Source organism: Eschrichtius robustus, chromosome 11, assembly GCF_028021215.1.
Source record: "Eschrichtius robustus isolate mEscRob2 chromosome 11, mEscRob2.pri, whole genome shotgun sequence".
NCBI lineage: Eukaryota > Metazoa > Chordata > Mammalia > Artiodactyla > Eschrichtiidae > Eschrichtius > Eschrichtius robustus.
Window position 1 is genome coordinate 72,728,826 of NC_090834.1, and position 22,272 is coordinate 72,751,097.

Consider the following 22,272-nt stretch of genomic DNA (forward strand, 5'->3'; position numbering starts at 1 on the left):
GACTGTTTTGATGAGTACTGGTCAGGTCTTTTGTACAACGTCCCTTGGTTTGGGTCCCCAGTGTTTTTCCTATGATGAGACTGAGTTATGGGTTTCAGGGAAAACGCTGCAGTGGTGAAGTGTCTTCATCACGTTGTATCAGGGGTACGTGCTATCAACGTGGCTTATCAGCAGTGAGATTCACTTTGATCTCTTGGTTAAGGTGGTATTTGCCAGGTTTCTCCACTGCAAAGCTACTTTTTTTTCTCCACTTAGTATACTCTTTTCTTTGGAATTGAGTGATTAAGCGCAGCCCACGCTCAAGCCCCACCCCACCCCATCCGTTTTTAATCATCGAGTTTCTCTGGCGCAAGACCAGTAAACACACAAACCCATCTGAGTATTTACGCAGGTAGAGATACACAAACTCTCACCCAGACACCCAGACACCGGCGCACAGACAATATAGACAGACACCCGAATGAGCTCACATCCGCAAACACGACACGCATGGGCACAAATGCACAAACACTGGGGAAATCAAGTTTTGTCATTCCATTTCTCTTACCAGCAGAGTGATAAATCAGCTAGGATTTTAATCAACACAGCTTGTAAAATCTCACTTTCTTTTTAATTTTTAAAGATCTTAAACAGCAAGAACTGAGTAATGCCTGCGTGTGAGTTGGGGGTGAAGGCAGGTGATGAAAATATGGGTTTGGGATCTAATCAGGCCTCCTGGGATGGGCTTACACCAGAGGCGTGTGGTGGCTCTGACTCCCTTTTTCTCTCTACCTGGTTCTTCCACGGCCCTTTCCCACCCAGGCCAGAAGTAAGGGGGTATGAGTAACTCCCCCGTGAGGACCCCAGAGCTCTTCCACAGGGAGACATGCTAAGAGCCCACCCCAGCACCATGGGTTCCCCTTGTGCTGGGTGCTGGCTCCAGCTGTTGTGATTTAGGTAGGAGTCTTTCAACTCCACTGGTCTCTACCCCTGTTGCCCTGCCTGCCGCTCTTGGATAGCTTCTTGTAGCTTTCAGCATAAATGCCCAACCCCTACTCTGGCTTCAAAGTTTTTCAAGATCAGGGCTTTCCCCCTTCTCCAGATTTGCCCTTCACAGCTCCCTCTTTTCCAGAATATATATCTCTAGCCCAACTAACCTACTCATTGTCCTGTTGTCTGCTGCACCCTGGAAGATTCTCCCGCTGTCTTCGTGTGTCCGAACCCTACCCGGCTCTAATGCCACTTTCTACGTGAACCGTCCCCTGATCTCCAATTGAAAGGAGTAGCTCCCTTCTTTGAATTCCCAGAAAACCTTTTCTCTAAGGGATGGCACCGACTCAACTCTGCTTAGTTATTTGTGAACTTGTGCTTTAGAAAAGTTTCCTTTGGTTGCAAGCAATAGAAGTTAACTCTTGGCCTTATTTCCCAGTCCCCAAATGATGCTGGAGTTCCTGGTGGAACAACTGAATTTGCCGTCACGAACGTGACCCGGGTCCAACAACTCCAGTCTGTGTAACTCTTGGTTCTAAGTTTCACAGTTTGGGGAGAGGGAATTGGATTCATGCAGCTTGGTTCAGGAGCCCACCCATGGATTAACCACCAGCTATGGCCAAGGGTGTCTTCACACAGTGCAGATATTTCCCCTGGGGGACCACTCTGTGTTTGGGAGGAGGGGCCTTCCCCAAAGAGGAGAGAAACCCTGAAGCCTAGGTTGCCCCAAGAGGCAGCTAATATAACTCGTCTTTGCTACTGATGGCAGAAGGAGGGAGGTTGCTGGGAAGAAAAAAACAACAGATGTCCACTGCAAAGTGTTTATGGAGAGAATGAGTCAGTGAGTGAGTGGCTAGTTCATTTGTTGCCCCCTAAAAGCCCCTAGGTCGCTTTGCCTCCCAGTTCTGTATCTCTAGAACATGAGGGTCATAGACTTTTCCATCCTCTATATCACCTTTCCAATCATGTTGTCGTGAATGAAAAATGTTGCCTGCCATATCAGTAAACGAAGGATGTTGCAGCCATCAAGCCACTACAGCTGCCCACAAAGGTGAGCCCCGAGGGAACTCAGGATGGAGACAAATGGGCTGCCCGCAGTCAAGCCCTCAGCCTCTGCAGCCACCCTGAGGGGACGCAGGATGGGAAAGCACAGGATACTGGCCCTAGATAGCTAAGGTACATATCAAAGGAATGATTTCAGTGAGCCCAGACTCTTGCATCTTCCCATACACAGTAAAGTGCTAAATTCATTAACTTGAGATGTCTGCTTTTCTTTATTTAACAGTAATGTTGTGATGTTCCGACTATTTGGTCTTTGTTGCAAAAAATCCTATGTATCCTGGTTCCTCCTTTACCTTTTTGGATCAGTCTCTCAGAGCTGTTCTGAGAGGCTGCCTCCCAGACTGGAAGTCCTCAGTTTTGTCCGCCAAATAAAACATAATTCTCAGTTTTTAGGTTGTGCATTCTTTTTAGTTGACATTGTTCTTGGGGTACTCCCTGGGGAGGTGGAGTCTTCTGCAGAGGCATGGCAGTAAATGCCTGCCGCTCGTTCAGATGTGTAGCTGGTATATGTCAGGCACTGGTAATAAACCAGACACGAGGGATGTCCCTCACAGGACTTGGAGAGTTCAGACAAACATACAAATTGCAATAGAACGTTATTAGTGCTCCAATGGAGGATGCACAGAGAGGCGGGGGTCCTGGGGGGCAGCTGATAAGCTCTGACTGAGGCTCTTCAGAGAAAGTAACACGAGAGCTGGGTATTGCAGGGTTAATAGGAGCTTGCCAGGTAGAGAAGAAGGAAAGGGGATTCCGATCTGAGAGAGGAATTGTCTGTGCAAGGCCATGGGGGAGACTGTAAAAGAGAGCCACGCTTGGGAAACAGGAAGGTTGAGTGTGCCTGGAGTGTAGTGTGTTTATGGTGAGGGTGCTAAGATATGAGGGAAGATGGAAAAGGGAGCTGTGTGGGAAGGGAGGCTGGGGCCAGATCTTGGAGACTCCCCATCTGAGCCTCAGGAATTTTAACTTATGGGGGAGTGGTCAGTGGGGGGACACTGAGGACTCACGCAGGGGAGTAACAAGATATATGTATAGGAAGTTCTCCTGCATTGTTGGGGGAATGGGATGCATTGCTGCCTTGGGGAGCCAATATGGCAACATCTATAGAGTTTCACTCCTAATCCTGGGGCTCTATGGCATAGAATGAAGATACTGGTTATGTAAGGGCATATGTGTAAGTGTGTTTATAGTGGCCAAGAACTGGAAACAAAGTGAGTTCCCAGCAATGGGAAAATGGTTTAATAAATTGTGGTATATCCACAAAGTGATTTTTCATCTATCTATCTATCTATCTATCTATCTATCTATCTATCCATCTATCTATCATCTATTCAAATTCTTTACAAAATATAATAGCTATTTTTCATGAAGGGAGAGGGAGAAGGAAAGGTTATTGGTAAGCTTTTATTTTTAACAATTTAAAAAGCTATAAGAAACCACATGCACAATTTGCATAAACAGTATAAGCTTTGTGGTTAAAAATTACATTTAAAAGCCTTATAGACAAACAGCTGCATTGTTCAGAAAGTCCTACTCCTCATTAAATAACAGTAAATATGAAGGCGTGATTTTAACCATGATAATTGGAGCATTCTGCTATCATTTCAGTCTTGCTTGATACCTTGGCTCTACTTACCTGGCCTCATCAATGCCTTCTGGGTGCTGTATTGACTCAGAATAAAAGCCAAATCCTCACCTTGTCCCACACAGCTCCATAGGGTCTGCTCACCTCCACCCTCCACTGCTTTCACCTCAAGTCCTCCATCCCACTCTCTGCCAGGTTAACTCTTGTCTTTCTCACACATCTCAAGGACACTTGTGCCTCAGGGCCTTTGCACTTGCTGTTCTCTCTCTCTGAAACAATTTCCCCCCAGATATCTACATGGCTCACTCCCTCATGTCCTTCACGTCTTGGCTCAAAGGTCCCTTCCTCAGTGACCCTTCTCTGATCCACATATTTTACATTGCAGTGCCTACTCCCCCTTTCACCCCCACAACTCTCTATCCTTTTTTCCTGTTCTTTTCCTTCATAGCACTGACCACCTCCAACGTATTGTATGCACTGCATATTTATTTTGGAAATTACTTTGGAAGTTGACTGTCCTCTCACTTGAATGTAACCTTTACAAGGGAAATGATTTTTATCTACTTGCTTGCTCTTATAGCCCGGCTTAGAACAGTACTTGGTACGTAGTAGGCACTGAATACTTTCTTGTGGAATGAGTGAATGACTAGTGGCAGGTGGAGAATGGCTGGAGGCAGGTAAGATTAGCAACAGAAAGACTAGTTAGAACACTGTTACAAGCCAAGGCAAAGGGGCTTGAGCCCAGCCTTAAAGGTTAAGTGTGTGTGTCTTCTTCTGTCATAACCTTCAAATGATGTTGAAATCTATTGTTTTTTAACTTCTCATTACTGTGTCTTGATTCTTTAGGCAGATCAAAAGCTCCATGAGAGGGGAGGCGTGGCATGTTGATCTCCACTTTTCCCACAGTGTCTGGCACTTATGTGATATTAAATATAATTCATTCAAGCAACGTTCAAAGCTTTGTTAATGATCTGATATTACTATTATTTGACTAAGTGAATTTTGGAGTGAATTTTATTTTTGTTAATTTTAATTTTGTTCCATTACAAAATTAGTATATATGCTTATGAAAGTAAATTTGGAAATTAGAGAAAAGTTGAAAACAAATGAAAAATCTTTTCGTTTCACCACCCATAAAGAACCACTAGTATTTTAATATTTCTTTTAAACATTTTTTCTAGATATAGCTTTTAAACATAGTTATAATAATTGTGTTTACATTTCTGCATACTGCTTTGCATACTGTGTTTTTATTTTATTAGTGCACACATTTTTCTTTGCTATAAACTTTTGGAAAGCATTATTTTAAATAAGTGCACATTATATAACCATGTAGCTGTACCATAGCTTACTTGGCATAGCTAATATTTGATATTTAGGCTATTTCTATTTTCCTCTTATTGTAAAGATAATCTGCTACTCTGTCAGACTTCATTGCCTGATTTGTCTGGTCATCTGCCCTCAAAACATCTTACTATCTGTAAGATGGACATAATGAGAAATAAGAGGATTAAGGTAAGTGAATGCAAGAAACAGTGATGAGCATATAGTAGGTGTTTAGTAAACACCAGATGGCTTGGAATTGAAACCTTTGGAAATTGTGGAGTGTTACTAGCCTTCATGGCACTGTTCCCCGGCTGCAGGCTGCACCTGATGCAGGTGGACTCGGTCCAGCGCTGGATGGAGGACCTGAAGCTCATGACGGAGTGTGAGTGCATGTGTGTCCTGCAGGCGAAGCCCATCAGCCTGGAGGAGGATGCACAGGGCGACCTCATCCTGGCAGGCGGTTCTGGCCCCGGAGACCCCCTGCAGCTGCTGCTCAAGCGGGGCTGGGTCATCAGCACTGAGCTGCGTAGGATCGGGCAGAAGCTGGCCCAGGACCGCTGGGCGCGCGTCCATAGCATGAGCGTGCGACTGACCTGCCACGCCCGCTCCATGGTCAGCGAGTACAGCGCTGTCAGCAGGAGCTCCTCGCAGGAGACGGGCCAGGTGGGTTGCCTGGCATGGGCGTGGGTGGGCACTCGGAATGGGGTTGCCTTTTAGAAGAGTGGGTCTGAATTGTGTAGTGTCCTATCTCTTCTTGCCTCAGGGACCTCTCTCCACTTCCAATGAAGCAGGGAAGACAGTAAGGACCTTTACTGAGTATCTGCTCTGTTCTAGGAATTGTGCTAGATGTTTTTACATACATCTCATTTACCTTGAACAACCTCTGAGGCCAACATAACCACTGAGAGACACCGTGCAATGGTTAAATACACCCCTGCCTGCTCAAGTGTCAGCTCTGTCTGCTGTGTGACCTTGGCAAGTTACTTAACTTCTCTGTGCCCCAGTTCCATCAACCTAATGAGTATAATAATAGCATTTATTTCGTAGGTCTGTTGTGAGGACTGAGTCCTAATTAAATTAAATTAATTAAAAATATTAGTTAGTGTTGTTGTCCTCACTTTATAGATGAGGAAACAGAAACTCAGACAGCCTAAGTAACTTGCCCAAAGTTATGCAGTGAATGGTATAAGCCGGATTCAATCTAAGGCTTTGTAATTCCAAAGCCCATGGTTTTGAATCTCCTCCAAGTCCAAAGCAAACCACTGAAAATCCCCCTTTATTTCTCTTTCTTCTGGCATCCCTTTGCACCTTAGTGCTCTACCCTTTTCCTTGCTCCACTTTGCAGACAGGAAACTTCTATTCATTCTTTAAAACCCAGCTCAAATGCCCCTTCCTCTCCGAAGCTTCCCAGATCCCCCAGCATAACTAATTGCTCAGTTTTCTTTTTTTGAGCCCCCAGAGCAACTGAGGATGATCTCTTTTGCCATCCATATCACACTGTGTTATAGTTTATATGCCTGTTTTCCAAATCGGCTGATTTGATTCTTCATCTTTATGCCCCAGAGGGCCCAGCTCAGCAGTTGGTCCTCGACCAATGCTTACTGAATTGAATAAAATTGATCTATTTTTCTGCAGATTGAAAAGCTGCTAATGGAGAAGTGCTCAGAGCTGTCAGCGGTCACAGAGAGGTAAATCTGGCCTCTGGGTGAATCTAGACAGGGTCTGCCAGCCCGTCCTCAGGCAGGGGAAGGGGCTGGCATCTTCTCCCACAGGGACAGTGGGAGTGGGGAGGCCTGGTGGTGGTCTGGGAGTTTCCTTTTGCTGACTTTCATCAGCAACCTTAAAAGACTCCCTTGGGATTTTCTGCTCCACTTTCAGGCCTGGGAGAATGTAAAAGGCAGAGGAGAGGCCTGGGCATAGGAAGAAAGAGGATTCTTGAGGGTTGGTAACAAGGAAAAAGTTTCTCACAGCTTTGGGAAGCCCCTTGATCTCCAAAGTCAAGGCAAGGTGAAAGCAGACACACCTTTATATTCACATACACATTGACAAGGATTTCACAGACATGCACAGATATATAAACATACACTCACGCAATCACAGAAATACACTCACACCCTCTTCTCCGTATCTCACATACATAAACACACATACGTCTACACTCAGAAACGTACACACACTCAACCTTGTCTGTATGCACACCTGGGTGTGTGTTGACACTCTCCCTCACCCCTTCCAGCCCCCAGGCCCTAGAAGAAAAACCTGGAACTTGACATTCCTAGGACTGCCATGGGGTCTTTGGCCTTCCATTGTGAAACATTCTCAGGTCATAGGGGTGGATTTGATCTTGATCTTCCTGTGTGAGGAGAAAATCCTCAAGGCTCCTGTCTGCACGCTTTAGGCAGCTATTTCTTAAAGGGTCACGGGCATTGCCATATACCTTTAGAGTTAGCACGGCATACCTGGCACACCAGCAACCCTCCTCTACGACTCCCATCCACCATCCCTAGACCCTGGCCTTAATGATGGCAGATTCTCCCAGGAAGAAGCCCAGAGTTATGGATTTGGCTGCTTTCTGATGGCCTTTCTTCCTGGCAACATAGACCGTTAGCTCCTATTTCAGGCTAGCACTTCTTTGAACACTAGGAAGCCAGGGGACGAGCCAGCCTTGGAATATTCCATCTCTGACTCCCCAGGAGCTGATGTCATCCTCCCAGGCCACCTGCATCACCACCAGGCCTATTGCAGGCCCGGATCTGTCCCCTAATGTGGCTCTGGGCTGAGTGCCTGCCCCTTACAGTGGCCCACCCAGGGTTTCTTTCTCCAGGTGCCTCCAGGTTGAGAATGAGCACATCCTGAAGTCGATGAAGGCCTGTGTGAGTGAGACCCTGAGCACGCTGGGCCAGCACTTTGGCCAGCTGCTGGAGCTGGCCCTGACCCGGGAGGTGCAGGTCAGTGTGCGCTGGACAGGGGAGGTGGGCAGAGGGACTGGGCCCAGCTCGGGGAAGCTCTAAAGTGGGCTTTCTTGGGGGACATCCTCCTCAGACCACCAAAGCGAACTCCAACACCGGAGAGACAGGACTGTCAGAGCTGAGCGGAGTCTTCCTGACCATCTAGCCCAATTCTGCATTTTCCAGATGTGAAAACTAGAGCCCAGAGAGGGCAGGTACTGACCTAAGGTCACACAGCAAGGCAGTGGCAGAGCCCAGCATCTCCCAATTGCACTTTCAGTGCTGCTACCACCACCTTAAATCTTCTCTGTTGAGTTATTGTTCACAGTGCACACAATAGATCCTTATATTCCTGAAAGACTTAGGGCACCTGCTGGGATCAAGTCAATTCTGGATATCCTGGCAGTAGAGAAGAATCTAGAAAGGTCAGCTAGTCCAGCCCCTGCCTCTAGGGAAGGTGGTACTTGATTTCAGAAAGAACGAGGGCTTTGGAACCTGACAGATCTACTTTCAAATTGTGGTTTATCATGGGACCTTGGTCCAATTCCTTAATCCATCGCCTCATTTTCCTCATATATAAAGTGAAAACCTTCCGCAGAAGAGAAGTGAGAAGACTAAGCAAACAACGTATGAAAAGTGCTTAGCACATAGTATGGGTTAAATACATATTATTTCCTTCTCTTGCCTTTTCCTATTTTTAAAAGCCTCCCAGAAAAGCTGATTCCATATGGTTTTCATTAGGAAAGGTATTTGCATGTTATTTATAGTTACAGAAATATTGTGTTACATATTTGCCATTCTTTTCCCACCACCAAATAAAAGCTTTCCACAAATAACAAATCCCTTCCCATATCGGCTTCTCTCCAAACTTGGCCTTTCTACCTATCCCAGAGTTTCCTCTCTCTCTTTCCTATGTGTCTGGCTCGTCTTGTACACGGCACAGGCCCTTCTGACATGGCTCAGTTGCTGGTCGGGGCAGCTGGCCCTGTGCAGCCTGACCCTCCCAACCCAGAAGGGTCTGCGGCGTTCACTCTCCATGCCCCGAGAGTCTGGGACAAGGGAAGGGAAGGGCCAGGGCTGGGCCCCCGGAGCTGACACGATGAGCAAATGTTGACAGTCAGGCGTACCGGCAGGTGGTGGTTCAAGCTAGGGCCAATGTCCCAAATGGAACCATCAAGTCCCAGAGGGACCCAGTGGAACATGGGGCCGAAGTGGGTGAAGAAATTGAAGGAGTGATGAGCGAGGGTATTGAGGTTAGTGGTGGGGAGGAGAGGAGCCTGGAGGAATTTTTGAGCAGCAGCACAGGTGCCCGCTGATGCTTTGTAGGCCATTTTGGTGCCCTCTCGCCTGGCAGTACCAGCTTCACTTAAAAGGGCTTAAAAGAGTTCTGTTGGATTGTAAATGGAAGCCAGCTGGGTTTGGAAGTACTCCTTTGCTCTTTCTACCAGGGGCAAAGGGTAGCTTGTCTTTTTGATGCTCCCCGTCACAGAATCCTGGGAAAAGCTCCTTGGGCTGTCAGGAGCCTACTTGGGCTTTGTCGACTGTGTATCTGATTTCCTGGGGCACTGGGTCCATTCTGTTTTTTCCTCATCCTGACCTTGTTTGGGGTGGAATTCCTGAGCCGGTGCTTCTACTTCCCTGGCTAAATCCTGCCCCATTTCCAGTCTGGCCACCTGCATCATTGATGCTCAGCTTGGGAGCTGTTGGATCAGCTGCTTCTCTCTTAGAACTGAGTCCCCCATTGGTCCCCCTCCCCCGGTGGGAGAGGCAGTGTCTGTCCTCCATTCCTCTGCGTATTTGTTAGTTTCTTGACAACCCCCCTTCCCTCCCACATGCCCAGTGGCGTCCTCTAAGCCCTCCTTTGGGCTGAGCTTGCTGTGCTCTTAATATTTCTTGGTTGATCTTTAGCATCCTTTTACATTAGAAAGTTTCCATACAAAACAGTGGTGACATAAAGAGATACACTGGCTGAAGGCAGGGTAATCTGTTCAGTGTTGTGAGCACGTGTTTCCTAAACAGGTAACCCAAATCCTCTTCTCTAGGATGTTAGTAATTATACAAGGATCCTACACTTGGGGTATCTTGACATAAATGAAATTAAGCTTATTTTTTTTTGCATCAGCATTTCTCTTATGATGTGTTATTGTGTGTTACAAATCTTCTAAAAGGTCCTCACACATTCATAGTATTTCTTGTCTGACCTATAGTTTCCGTAAACAGGGGTTTTGCTTTTTTTTGTCCATGAATATATATCTAGTGACTAGAACAGTACCTGGCATACAGCAGGCATCCAATAAAGATTTATCAATGAATGAATGTTAAGCAGTGTGTTCCAAACTTACCTAGTCACAGATCTTTTTTATTCTTAAAACACCCATTCATTTATTCTGGGATGCTGGTGTTTCAGGAAATGCAAGTTGGGAAAAGCCTTTTTTGCACTAGGGAGCCATGTAGGCTCTTGAGCAGAGGAACAGTACTCTTTCCATCCCCCCTCCACGCCCACCACAAAAACACCATACATGGTGGAATGGTGCTTACAAGAAGGGCAGTGATAATATAGCACTACTCGGCACTGGTCTGCTCCATCCTGCAATGTTATGTCCAGCTCCAGACCCCAGATGTGTTATTGAGACAATGATTGTGCTCAGAGGAGCTTCCTAGGAGGATGGGGAAGGGCCGAAGATTAAGGTACGTGGGGAATAGTTGGAGGAGCAGGGATGTTTAATCTAAGAATGGAAACTCTGCTACCTCCTAAGGGAAGAAGGACCTTGGGCCAGTGAAGTGAATCTATAGGACATTCCATGGAAAAAGGGGTTGGCAAAGCAATAGGGCTGCCCCGCAGTAGAAGGGGCTGCCTTAGGAACTCCCCATCACTGAGGTGGGAAAGTCATGCCTGGGAGGACATCGGCAGTAGATGGAGGTTGGACTGAGTGACTTGCAAGATTTCTTCCAATCTTGATAGTATGTAATTCTATGAATGTGAGCCTTGTGGGGTAGTGGATTGAGCATGGCGTTTGGAGGCATATCAGGGTTCAAATCCTGAATGTGCTACTTAGTGCATCTACAAACTTGGGCAAGTTACTTAATTTCCTCAGTTTCCTCACCTCTACCGTGGGTTGTTGTTAGCATTAAATAAGACAACACAGGAGTAATTGGCACGCTTCTGATTGCGTCAGTGGCTTTATTCACTACAGACCTGAGCTACCTTAAGAGAAGCTAACAACAAGCTTTGCTAAAAAGAGCCTCCTAATCACCTAATTACTAATTATTTATTGAGATAATTTGACTACTTGGTGGGCTTGGAAATTTAAGGCTTAACCGTTAGGAGCCACCAATGGGAAATTAATGAACATTAAGGATTAAACTTTCTCAGATTAAAGGATTAGCCATGTGGGAGGTAAGAGGAAAAAACTTGATTTAGGAAAGATGATTTACTTGAAGACGACTTCTAGGGGACTCTCTATTGAATAAATCAACTCTCACCTGTACCTCTGAATCCTCGACTCCGCTTCATGTGGATAGATTGTATATGCATTCATCCTTTCATTCCATCAATCAATATTTATTTTAGTTTAAAATATCACCTTTATTCTAATAAAACTGGTTAGGGACTGTATCTCTGGCTCTCTGGCTGAGTGAACTTGTTAAAACTTCATCTCACCCCTAAATTTCCCCTCCCTGTCCCAGACAGAGCTGGTCAACCTCAGACATCACCTGAGGCACAGGCACCTATCCTGTGACAGAGGTCAGACCAGAGGGACACGTCCTAAGAGGAAAGAGGCAGGCGCTAAGCTAAACATACTCGGTTCCTTCTTCCAGACTCACTGTCTCATCCTTACCCTCTCGGCAGGGTGACGTGGAGGGGTGGGGACTGAGGCCAGCAGAGGTGGTGCGGCTGAACTCTCTCCCTAGTGGAGCAGGAAGAGTGGGGACCAAGTATTACCCCTTCGTGTTCACAGTTCTTGTCCTATTATCTTATTGGCCTCATCTATCTGGCTGTGGTCAGGCAGGGGTGTGGCTGGGCCCTTTGGAGGAGGAGGTCAGCTGCCTGTGAGGCAGACTTTTCACACCTTCAGGAAGCCATCCCCCCCAAATAACAAACTCTACTCCTTTGTGGATCCTTCTGGAATCCCAGTGGGCAATTTAGACTTTGCTCCCAGAAGGCTTGGAAATGACTCAAAATATTGCATTCATTAAATTGACTCTAAGGAGATTTTGTAACTAAAGCTCAAAATTTGCTTTCCTGTTCTTTTTCTCATTCTCAGATTTTGCTCAGCTATGTTGTCCAATATAGGTAATCAGAGGCTGCAATGTGATTAAACAGCAAGATAAAGATAATCCAAACATACTTGCCAGGATGAGAAATATAAAGATGTTCAAAATTTTAAAATGGTCTTCTATCTCATTTTAAAGTTCCCTGGGAGAAAATAAAGTGAAAGAAAATCAAAACAAAAAAACCCCAAATCTGAATCCCTTTACTCTTAGGAATAACTCAAAGCCCCCGATTCTTAGGTTAATAGAATTCTCTTTAATTTTCTTACTCTGCTCATCTTAGCCAGGAGGGTCTCATCCCAGTGTGTGTGTGTGGAGTCATGTTTCTTTGGGCAGCTACAGCCCAGGCTGTCTCTCCAGCAATGGGAGGGATTTCTTCAGGGCTTCTCAATTTGTACTGGTCTTTCCCCACGGTACTTGAAAGGGTCCAAAGAGTTAGTACCTTGGATACACAGTATTATCACAGCACTACTGCTACGCTCACAGAAAGTTAAAACAGGCCAATCCTCAATCCTTAGGGCAGGAATTCCAGTCAACATGTCTTCCTAAGACTCTGTCTTTAGGGTTGCTGAAGACCTTAACAGACACTCATCTGCAGTTGAGAGAAAGAGGGTGGGTGACAGATACTGTCTGGGTTGCATCTGCAACAGGATGTCAGTTTATTTCAGTTGTCCACAGTCCACAAGGATTTGTGAACATACATTCACAGGGGGAAAGCATCCACCACAGGTTAGATGTGGTACGATGGTTACCATATATGGGAGAAAAATGTCTCCTTTTTCATAGAAGGGCATGTGATACGTTTCTTCTTCCCAAAACCCCCGGCATTTGTAATTCCTTCACAAGGACTTGGTTTGATTTGCATTCTTTGCCATCCAGCATTTTCAACATTTCTTAATTTCAAGCTCCCCTCCAAACTTTGCATTTCTGCCGCCCCAGGCTACACTGATTTCGGCTGCTTGAAGTGACTTGGGCCAGTGGTCTACTGCTTCAGATGCATTGCATTCTCTGGGTTCCAAAAGATTTCCTAGGAGAAATGCAAGCACGTATACTTTTAAGGAAATCAATTTCCAGATCTTCAGTTTTCATTTGTTTTCTTTCCTAGAAACAATCCTCCTAATAATACACAGTTTTTACTAGCCCTTCTATTATTTTCCAAAAGAATGGCATATTCCTCACCCATCCCAAATCTTATAGTGCATTGCCCTTCTTTGCAAAAAGCTTGGAGTGCAAATGGGGAGATAAAACAAAAAAGAAGCCTACATTCATGAACCATAAACCTTTAGGCCTCTGTGTATTTCCATGTTTTTAATATTTCTGTTGAGAAAAGCATTAGAAATTGTATATTTTGTCCAGTGTGCAGATTTTCTGAATCTAAAAATGTGGTAGAATGGTAGTGTGTGTGTGTGTGTGTGTGTGTGTGTTGGAGGGTTGGTTGTGAAAGTTTCCAATTTATCTTATCCCTTCTATTTCCATTTATTCTCAAATCGTGCATAGCTCTTGAGGGACATTCTCCTTAGACTAAGCAAAGAGAGCACAGGTGGGACAAATCAAACACTCAAAATGGCTTTTGGGGAGCACTTTTTAAATGCAAGCAATTCCTTTCAGCTGTATCTTATGCTCAACTCTAAGTGATGTCTAAAGGTTAATGATAATGATTCTTTTAAATGTAACTGGAATATTTTTGAGAAAGACCACATTTTTCAAGATATACTGGGTAAAAGTCACAGATACAAGTTTTGCATGATTTTTCTTTTCAGATTTGATGCACATTATTTAAGGCAGCAGTTAAAGACTATTTTGTCACAACATTTTATGAAATATTTACACTAATTTCTACTTTCTCTTAGCAAAAGATATAATTAATTGCTGGCAGCTGGACTAATTAGATTTAAACATAAATACTTTTCTCCTTTAAATACGTAGTGAAGTTTGATCATAAGAGCTGCAAAAGGACTTCCCTGGTGGCGCAGTGGTTAAGAATCCGCCTGCCAATGCAGGGGACATGGGTTTGATCACTGGTCCGGGAAGATCCCACATGCCGTGGAGCAACTAAGCCCGTGCACCACAACTACTGAGCCTGTGTGCCACAACTACTGAGCCCGTGTGCCACAACTACCGAAGCCTGCGTGCCTAGAGCCTGTGTTCCAAAATAAGAGAGGCCACCACAATAAGAAACCCGTGCACAGCAGTGGAGTAGCCCCCACTCGCCGCAGCTAGAGAAAGCCTGCGCACAGCAACGAAGACCCAATGCAGCCAAACATAAATTAATTAATTAATTAATTAATTTTTAAAAATGGTCCACATCAAAAAAAAATACCTTAAAAAAAAAAAGAGCTACAAAATACAGTCGAATGATTTCAGATATTTTTATTCTCAGACCTTATTTAATTATTTCCTGAAATAAACACCAAAGTTCAATACATATACACATCTATTTACTGAAGGAATGCAGTGGCTTTTATCATATTCCCAGATTTATAATTACTTTACGATGTTAGCTATATATTACTTTGCATTATGAAAAGTTTAATAAATTGTTTTATCTTGGCTTTGGAATATACACAAGTAAATCAAATTTTAAGTCTGTATTATTTTAATATTGACAGTTTTTAGCATTTCTCCTTACAGAATGATTTCCAAAATTATTTGTCAGCATTTTTTAGCATTTCTTGGAATACATATTAAAATTTTTTTAATTAAAAATGAAGTCAGGTCTATATTGAGAAAAAGCTAAGTTGACTTGGCTGATTGGCTTGGCTTGAAGAATAGTCTTTGCCAATTAGGTCATAGGGTGGGTATTTTCCATAAATTAAATAAATTAATTAGCTTCTTAAATTTTTCATAAATTAAATAGCTTCAAGTTTTTTTATTTGAAACACACAAAAATATTTGATTAAAATTGTATTGTTAATGAAATTAATAATATTTTGATTTTCTTAATCCTTTCTGAATAATTTGGATAATCCAAGGTGCTCTAAGTGAAAGAGTAGTGGGTATAATTAAGAGTTACTTAATATGTCTTGGTAAAGTACTTCTGGAATTCTTCTCAGAAATTGAGATAAGTGAATGAATGACTAATGATTGGGTGACAAATGTTTTGCAAGTCAAATGGTTTCCAATTCTTTGCTTCTACCAATTTGTAGGCGTTATCAGCTGGCAGACCATTAAAAATAGTGTTTGATGATAGATCACTATGTGATTACATAGCTCAGAATGTGCTCAAAGGGTGAGCAACTTGGCTATATATACTCTTCCCATTCCTCTTTTCACGGGATTTATGGGAACAAGATTTTTCAGGATTTACATCTAAAAATATAGCATTAAGCCAATATTCAATCATGGATAAATGAATTAGAAAACCTGAAAAGTTTACAAAGCCTCATTCATCTCATTAGGAGATATATTTATGATAAAATTTTAATTTTTATGATTTATAATTATCAAAATTTATCATCTATGTTGTATTGACCAATTGTACTGATGATAATTGTAACACTAATTCGAGCAAGAAGAGATTATTTTTAAACACTTAGAGCCTTATAGTCACAGGAAATAAAAGAAAATTTCAAATTTCAATGATAAGCATGATTAAGTGTGATCAGTAAAATACTTTGAAACTTAAATGTATTACATTAAGATAAAATTCTGAGGGAGAATGGAAATGGGAATGTAAGTTTAAAGACGAAAAGAAAAGATGCAAAATGTTCAAATGTTAAAGAGATTGTTCATGTAATTTTAAATGGATGATGATGGTATCAAGTTGTTTTGGTATTTAGATTTCATGGGATACATCTAAAAGAGTGATGTAATCATTTTATTTTAGTCGATATTTATAGTCTGCTGGAAATTACATCCTTTCCAACTTTGTTCTTTAAACTTATGATGCAAAATTTTACCTGTCAAATTAAAAATGTGCAAGGGGTCATATATTTTAAAAAATTCTTTTAGGGTTAAATGAGAAAAAAAAATTGACATAGGATACACAGGCACTCTAGTTCTATAATATGGCTGTTGTCTCTGCCTCTCGCTGAGGATTGCTTAGGCCTTAAGACCCTGTCTTCTAGGAAGGGTTTTCTTGTTATGCTCCTGAAGTCTGTTGCCTTATGCACCTACTGAGAACCCGTCCCTCTGCCATGTGCGTCTCAGAACACCGTCTTCCCATACCTTTTGAATATTTCAGTCTTGAATAACATTTTTCTGCTACATCTTTTTTTTTTTTTTTTCCAGTAATGAATTATGTCTGCAGTTTTCTCTCTCCTCTGTTAATCCCCCACTCCCTTCAGGGAGACTCAGCTGAATTTCTCACCTTTTGCCCTCCTTCTCACGTGGATCTCTTTCCTTATCTAACTTACAGAATGAGCGCTATTTACTCATCTGAGCAGCATTCGCACTTTGACTCCTCTTTCCTTTCTGACACATTCTTTTGTTTTCTAAAAGTAATCTTTTAGATTTTAGGATTTCCCTTATTGGAAGAAATAAAATCAGTTAAGGTCTGGATCTGCCCTAAACCTTTAGTTCTAAGTGATCTTATCCATTTTTGCCTCTCTAAATTGGATATTCCCACCCAGGAGATATTTTCCCATCAGACCAGTAGCTAATCCAAGCCTGGATTCAGTTATTATTTTGTCTGTCTCCTCTTTATTATGCCTAGTCTTTCTGAGCCTTTCTCCAAGTCCTAATGCATGCATTTCTCCAAAACGTTCTCTTGGGACACAGGCGATACTATATCCTTATGTTAAAACCTTTTCGCTTGAAATTTATCTAGTAATCCTTTGAATATTTCATGCTGATCTCTGTAATTTTGTCCTGTATCTAGAACTCTATTAGCACAACAAACAACCGTAAAACAATTTTGAATATTATATCTCACAATGTTAAGGGTAGAGAATTTCAGTAGGGCTTGGCTGAGTAATTCTTCTGCTCCATGTGGCATCAACAGAGGTCACTTGGGAGGTATTCAGCTGGCAGATGGTTTAGAGAGTCTTAGAAAGCTTCATCACATGTATGGTGCTTTGGAGGGGATGGCTGGAAAGTTGGTCTCAGTTGAGAGTAATTGATCAGGGGTCCTACACATGGCACACGGCATCTCCAGCATGACAGTCTCAGAGTTATCAAACTTCTTATCTGGTAGCTTAGGACTCTGAAAAGAATGTTCCAAGAAGCCTGGGTGGCAACTTCAAGGTTTCTTATGACCTAGCCTTGGAAGTCCTGAAATGTTACTTCTACCGAGTGCTGGCTTCTGTTGGTCAAGGAAGTCACTGAGGCCAGCCCAGATTCAAAAGAGGGGGAATTAGAACCCACCTCTCTATGAGAGGAGTAGCGAAGAATCTGTAGCCATCTTTAATCGACCCATGTATATGTAATCCCTTTGCATGGCTGGGCTGCCCTAACTATATCTAACTATGGAGTCTCTATCTGAAGCTTTAGAAAGAGGCTTCACAGTATTTTCCTGCCTCCTTCTGAGGAACTTATTCCAGGTTGATGTTTGAGAGTTTACCCCTGCTGATAAATGTCACTGGGCTGCAGTCACTCTTTCTGATGGAGAAACAAAAATATATTCCCCTTTTCAAATTCTTTATTTAGAGTAGTTAGATTGTGTGCATCTCCTTAACCCTTTTTTTTCTTCTTTTTTTAAATCCCTTTCTCTTGTTCTTCAAGATCCTATTTTTTTGGTTTCGTATCTGCCTGGTCTGTCATAAAAAAATTCTGTCACTCAGTTTAATTGGTCTATCTTCCTTTATTTTGTTTCCATTCTTTCACCACTCTTCTCATGATAGAGGGTGAAGCATATTTTTGAAAATTCACCAATTCCTCCTCGATTACCTGAAAAAACTTGATTTTAGAGACTGTGTTCATTTGAAACTAATACCAAGATAGGATTTGATAAGAAACGTCTATGAAGGATAAAGGGAAGGAAGCAGGAGAAGGCAGTAGGAAAACCATGTTGCAGGGCTGACAACCGAGAAGGAAAAGGGGGGGGAAGACTTGAGTAGGAAGAGATGGAATTTTCAAGCCAAAGTCACCTGTGAGAGGAGTCCCCTGCCTGCAGTCACGGACTCACAGCAGTGCCCCTGCTGTGCTAAGTCACAGCTGGGAGTAGCTCAGGGGAAGTGTGGCCTCGGTAGGAACTTGGTGGTGGATCCAGGTGGGGCTTTCAGTCAGCTCTGCCCCCTGCAGCAGAAGCTCTGGCTGCCACAGGGTAGAACATTGTGGATGCTAATGGAAGCCAGGGTGGAGAACTGTGCTCCAGTGTGGTGAGAGCTGCTCAAGAGTCTGGATTTCCTCCTTGTCTTGAGACTTCATCTCCACTAGTCCCTGGGAGGTCCTGCCGGCACTGAGGGACATGGATTCACTGACTTTGGCAAATAGGGAGTCAGATTCACAGGGGTTAATGTCTAACTCCACCATGTACCGTATGTGTAACCTTGGTCAGATTTCTGTGTCTCAGTTTTCTCAACTCGGAAGGAAATCTTGAACAAAACTTTTGAGAGCCCTTCTAGCTCTGACGCCTTGCAGCTCTGACGCATTGTGATACTTAGAGCCTTGATGATTTCCGTGGTGCCTTTGATCTCTTATATTTCCAAAGTTATCCTTGTGAAAAGGATGCTTACAACTTTTCATTGTCAGAGAGCTGACTCACTGAGACAAATCTGAAGTGTAATTATGGTATATGTGAGTATAGACGTTAACAAGAAATTATCCTCAGTCATAAATGGTCTAATAGCAGCAAATGATTGCGAAAGACAGTGGGTTTGAATAGTTTAACATAATGCTAATTTGCTTCAAGTGGAAACACTAATCAGAAACATTAGGTAATTATCATTTAGGTACAGGACCCAAGTATATGAAATCTGCATTTTCATGTTAGCACTGATATCACTTATATAACTGCTTACAGCAAAGATAGGGAATGATTCTAAGAAGTACATTCATTATACAGATTTGCAGTGACAAATCTTGGTTATTAATTTTACTTTTTGTTAAATATCTTACAAGTGGCATCTATCCAATCTTAGGAAATAATTTTTATATTTAATGTAGTTTGATTAATTACACACAATCTTAGACTGCTATATGTAGAAGATTGGCATATTGCTATGTGTGAAGAATTCTGAGTTTGAATAAAGAAGAAAAATGGAAGAGCTATTTACCTTGAGCCTCAAACCCCTTTAATTTAAAACATTTTACAAATGGGGAAACTGAAGCCTAGAGAGTTTATCTCAATTGCCCAAGATCTCAAGATAAAAACTGCTAAGAATTTTATTTTGCTTCTGTGTGCCAGATACCTTTAGAAGTTCTTTATATATATTAGCAACTTTAAAAGATGGGTACAACAACCATAAGAGATAGACACTGTTATTTCTGCCATCTTACAGATGAAGAAACTGAGGTGCAGAAGGGCTGAGTTACCTGCTCTAGGGAGCTTAGAAGTGGCAGAGCCAGAATTTGAACCCAGGCAGTTTGGCTCTGGAGTCCATACTTTTAACCATATACATACTTCCTCATCAATATAGTGTGTTAAAAAAGGCAGGCTGGCACTGGAACTCAGATCTCCTAGTTTCCTTGTGTCTTTTCCATAACACCAGTATGAATTTGAAACAAATCCATTTTAATATTTTAAAATAAACACGGCAACTGAAATTGCACAAGTGGCTTCCCAGAGGTCCTACTTTCTCGCACGAGGCCCCCAAAGGCAAGTCTCCCCAGTCTCCATCTCCACACCTCCCAGGAGAAACTCAAGCAATGAACATTAATTAGCAGGTAGGAGTCATCTATAATTGATGAATCACAACCTTCAAAACAAATGGCTGACTATGAAGTGGTTTCAAGTTATGTGAAAAGCTTTTTCCCAGAAATAAGCTAAACTCTTCTAGGAATAATCTTCATATCCCATTTGTTGATGAATTTTCCATTTGCTCTTCTTCCTGAGCCTCCCAGGGTCCTGTGCTTGGTCATTCCCGGCCCTCTCACCACCAGCCTTAGATCCTTCAGCCGTAATTAGTGGCATTCCTCACTGAGCTACCCACTCTTTGACAGGATTCTGGGTTGCTGTGTTGGCCTGGCTGTCCACCTAAGGCAAATGTCCTCTGAGCAGGAAGATACTGCAGAGTAGAATGTTTCTCTTGACTCATCTCCTGAACCCATCACCCAGCTAGACTTTGCCATTAGCTAACGGCCATCCAAAATGAGCAAATTCTTTGGTCATATCTGTAGCAACTCATTGGTTTTCAACTTGATGGTCTGTTTATTTCACCGATGGTTTCTGTTCTCATCAGGAGGCAGTAGAATAGCAAAAAGGTGCTTGCTGAGCCCATCAGTGATGAGAGCTGATTTTCTGATTGACTAGAGCAGGGCGCATTGGTTGTCCATGCCCCAGGGGTATGAGATTATCCCATATTTCTGAAATGTAGCTCAGACCTCATCCTGACTCATGTCTTTCCCTAAGTTACCCCATCATGGGGTAGTGGAGATGGGGCAGGGTTACAGACTTCAGGACACTCTTGAGTATTCCATTAAGGAAGATGAGCAGAAAGTAGATGAGTGAGTAACCATCAGACTTTGCTCTCTTTTCTTAGGCACTGGTGAGAAAAATCGATGCCTCGAACAATATCTACACCACAGAATCCACCACAGGGAACCTGTTCAGCCTGACCCAGGAGGGGGCTCCCTTGTGCCGCATCATAGCCAAGGTGATCTTCATGGATGGGGGCCAAGGTGATGGGCCTGGGGAGAGTGTGAGGAAGCTAGTTTGGCGGGGACAGCTGGCTTAGGAAGCCTGTCCTGGCTCTAGCATTTGCTTGTTATGTGATCTTGGAAGAGTTACCTCCCCTCTCTGGGCCTTGGTGTCTCCATCTTTAATAGTGGCTAACTCCTCTGATTTCATTTCCCACTTGAGACAAGAAGATGGTGCCCCTGGAGCCTCTATCATCTTTCTTCACGTGGTGGCTGTTATAAATATCAACCCTCCTCCCTCATCTTCACATATCCCACCAAACCCAAACTAAACATATCTTCCAACTTAGGTTCTTGGCTGGATCTTAAAAATGCCTGCTGTCACTGCACTATGACATGAAGGAAAGACAAAATTGAGGGCAGTGGTTTTCATTAATTACATGGGAGTTGTAATTCATTAGCTTCATGGTCAGTTTGCCCCTGCACTTGTTCTAAGTGTTGGATCCAAACATTTAGAACAAATATAGGCAATTGGTAGCTCCCTAGGGGGCTTGCTAAGGCCTTCTGTTTTATTTTTGCCTCTTTTTTTTTTAAACTTGAGAAATGACATTACCATTGGGGATAGAATAATGATCTAACTGGAATCAAAGTTATATCCTTCAATAGGCTTAAGATGCCAGTCACAAGAAGATACTCCAGCTCTGTGGTTCCCAGTCCTAACTCTGCATCACAATCCCTCAGGGAGTTTTTGGAAAACACAACATAAATGGTTTGCCGCCCTCCAAGATTTACCGAGGTCCTGGGGTAAGACCTGGGAATCCACATTTTAATAAGCTCTACAGGGGATTCTGAGGCATGGCCACTCTCAGAATCACTGATCTAAGCCTTTAAGGAAATCTGGAAGAGCAGGGTAAATGCTTGTCAACTCTGGTCACGGGAGAAGTAAATTGTATGCAACAGCAATAGTTAACGTTTGAGGGTGCTCTCCACTGTGCTTAATGCCTCGCAAACGTTATTTCTTTTAAATCATAAAATCATCCTAACAAGTAGTTACCACGTTTTGTTTTTTTTGTTTGTTTGTTTGTTTTTTAATTAATTAATTTATTTATTTATTTGGATGGACATAGTGGTTCTTTTTTATTTATTTATTTATTTATTTTTGGCTGTGTTGGGTCTTCGTTTCTGTGCGAGGGCTTTCTCTAGTTGTGGCAAGTGGGGGCCACTCTTCATCGCGGTGCGCGGGCCTTTCACTATCGTGGCCTCTCTTGTTGCAGAGTACAGGCTCCAGACGCGCAGGCTCAGGAGTTGTGGCTCACGGGCCTAGTTGCTCCGCGGCATGTGGGATCTTCCCAGACCAGGGCTCGAACCCGAGTCCCCTGCATTAGCAGGCAGATTCTCAACCACTGCGCCACCAGGGAAGCCCAGTTACCACGTTTT

General features: G+C 43.1%; 1 protein-coding gene across 8 annotated transcripts in view; it reads left to right on the forward strand.

Annotated features, from left to right (window-relative positions):
- Positions 1-22,272, forward strand: part of INSC (INSC spindle orientation adaptor protein) — a 128,896-nt gene that overhangs the window by 59,533 nt on the left and 47,091 nt on the right. For all 8 annotated transcript variants that reach the window (XM_068555128.1, XM_068555134.1, XM_068555135.1 and 5 more), the window contains 4 exons: positions 5,257-5,602; positions 6,575-6,627; positions 7,764-7,887; positions 20,739-20,852. In XM_068555128.1, coding sequence (XP_068411229.1) covers positions 5,257-5,602; positions 6,575-6,627; positions 7,764-7,887; positions 20,739-20,852 — 637 coding nt within the window. The remainder of the gene's footprint in view (positions 1-5,256; positions 5,603-6,574; positions 6,628-7,763; positions 7,888-20,738; positions 20,853-22,272) is intronic.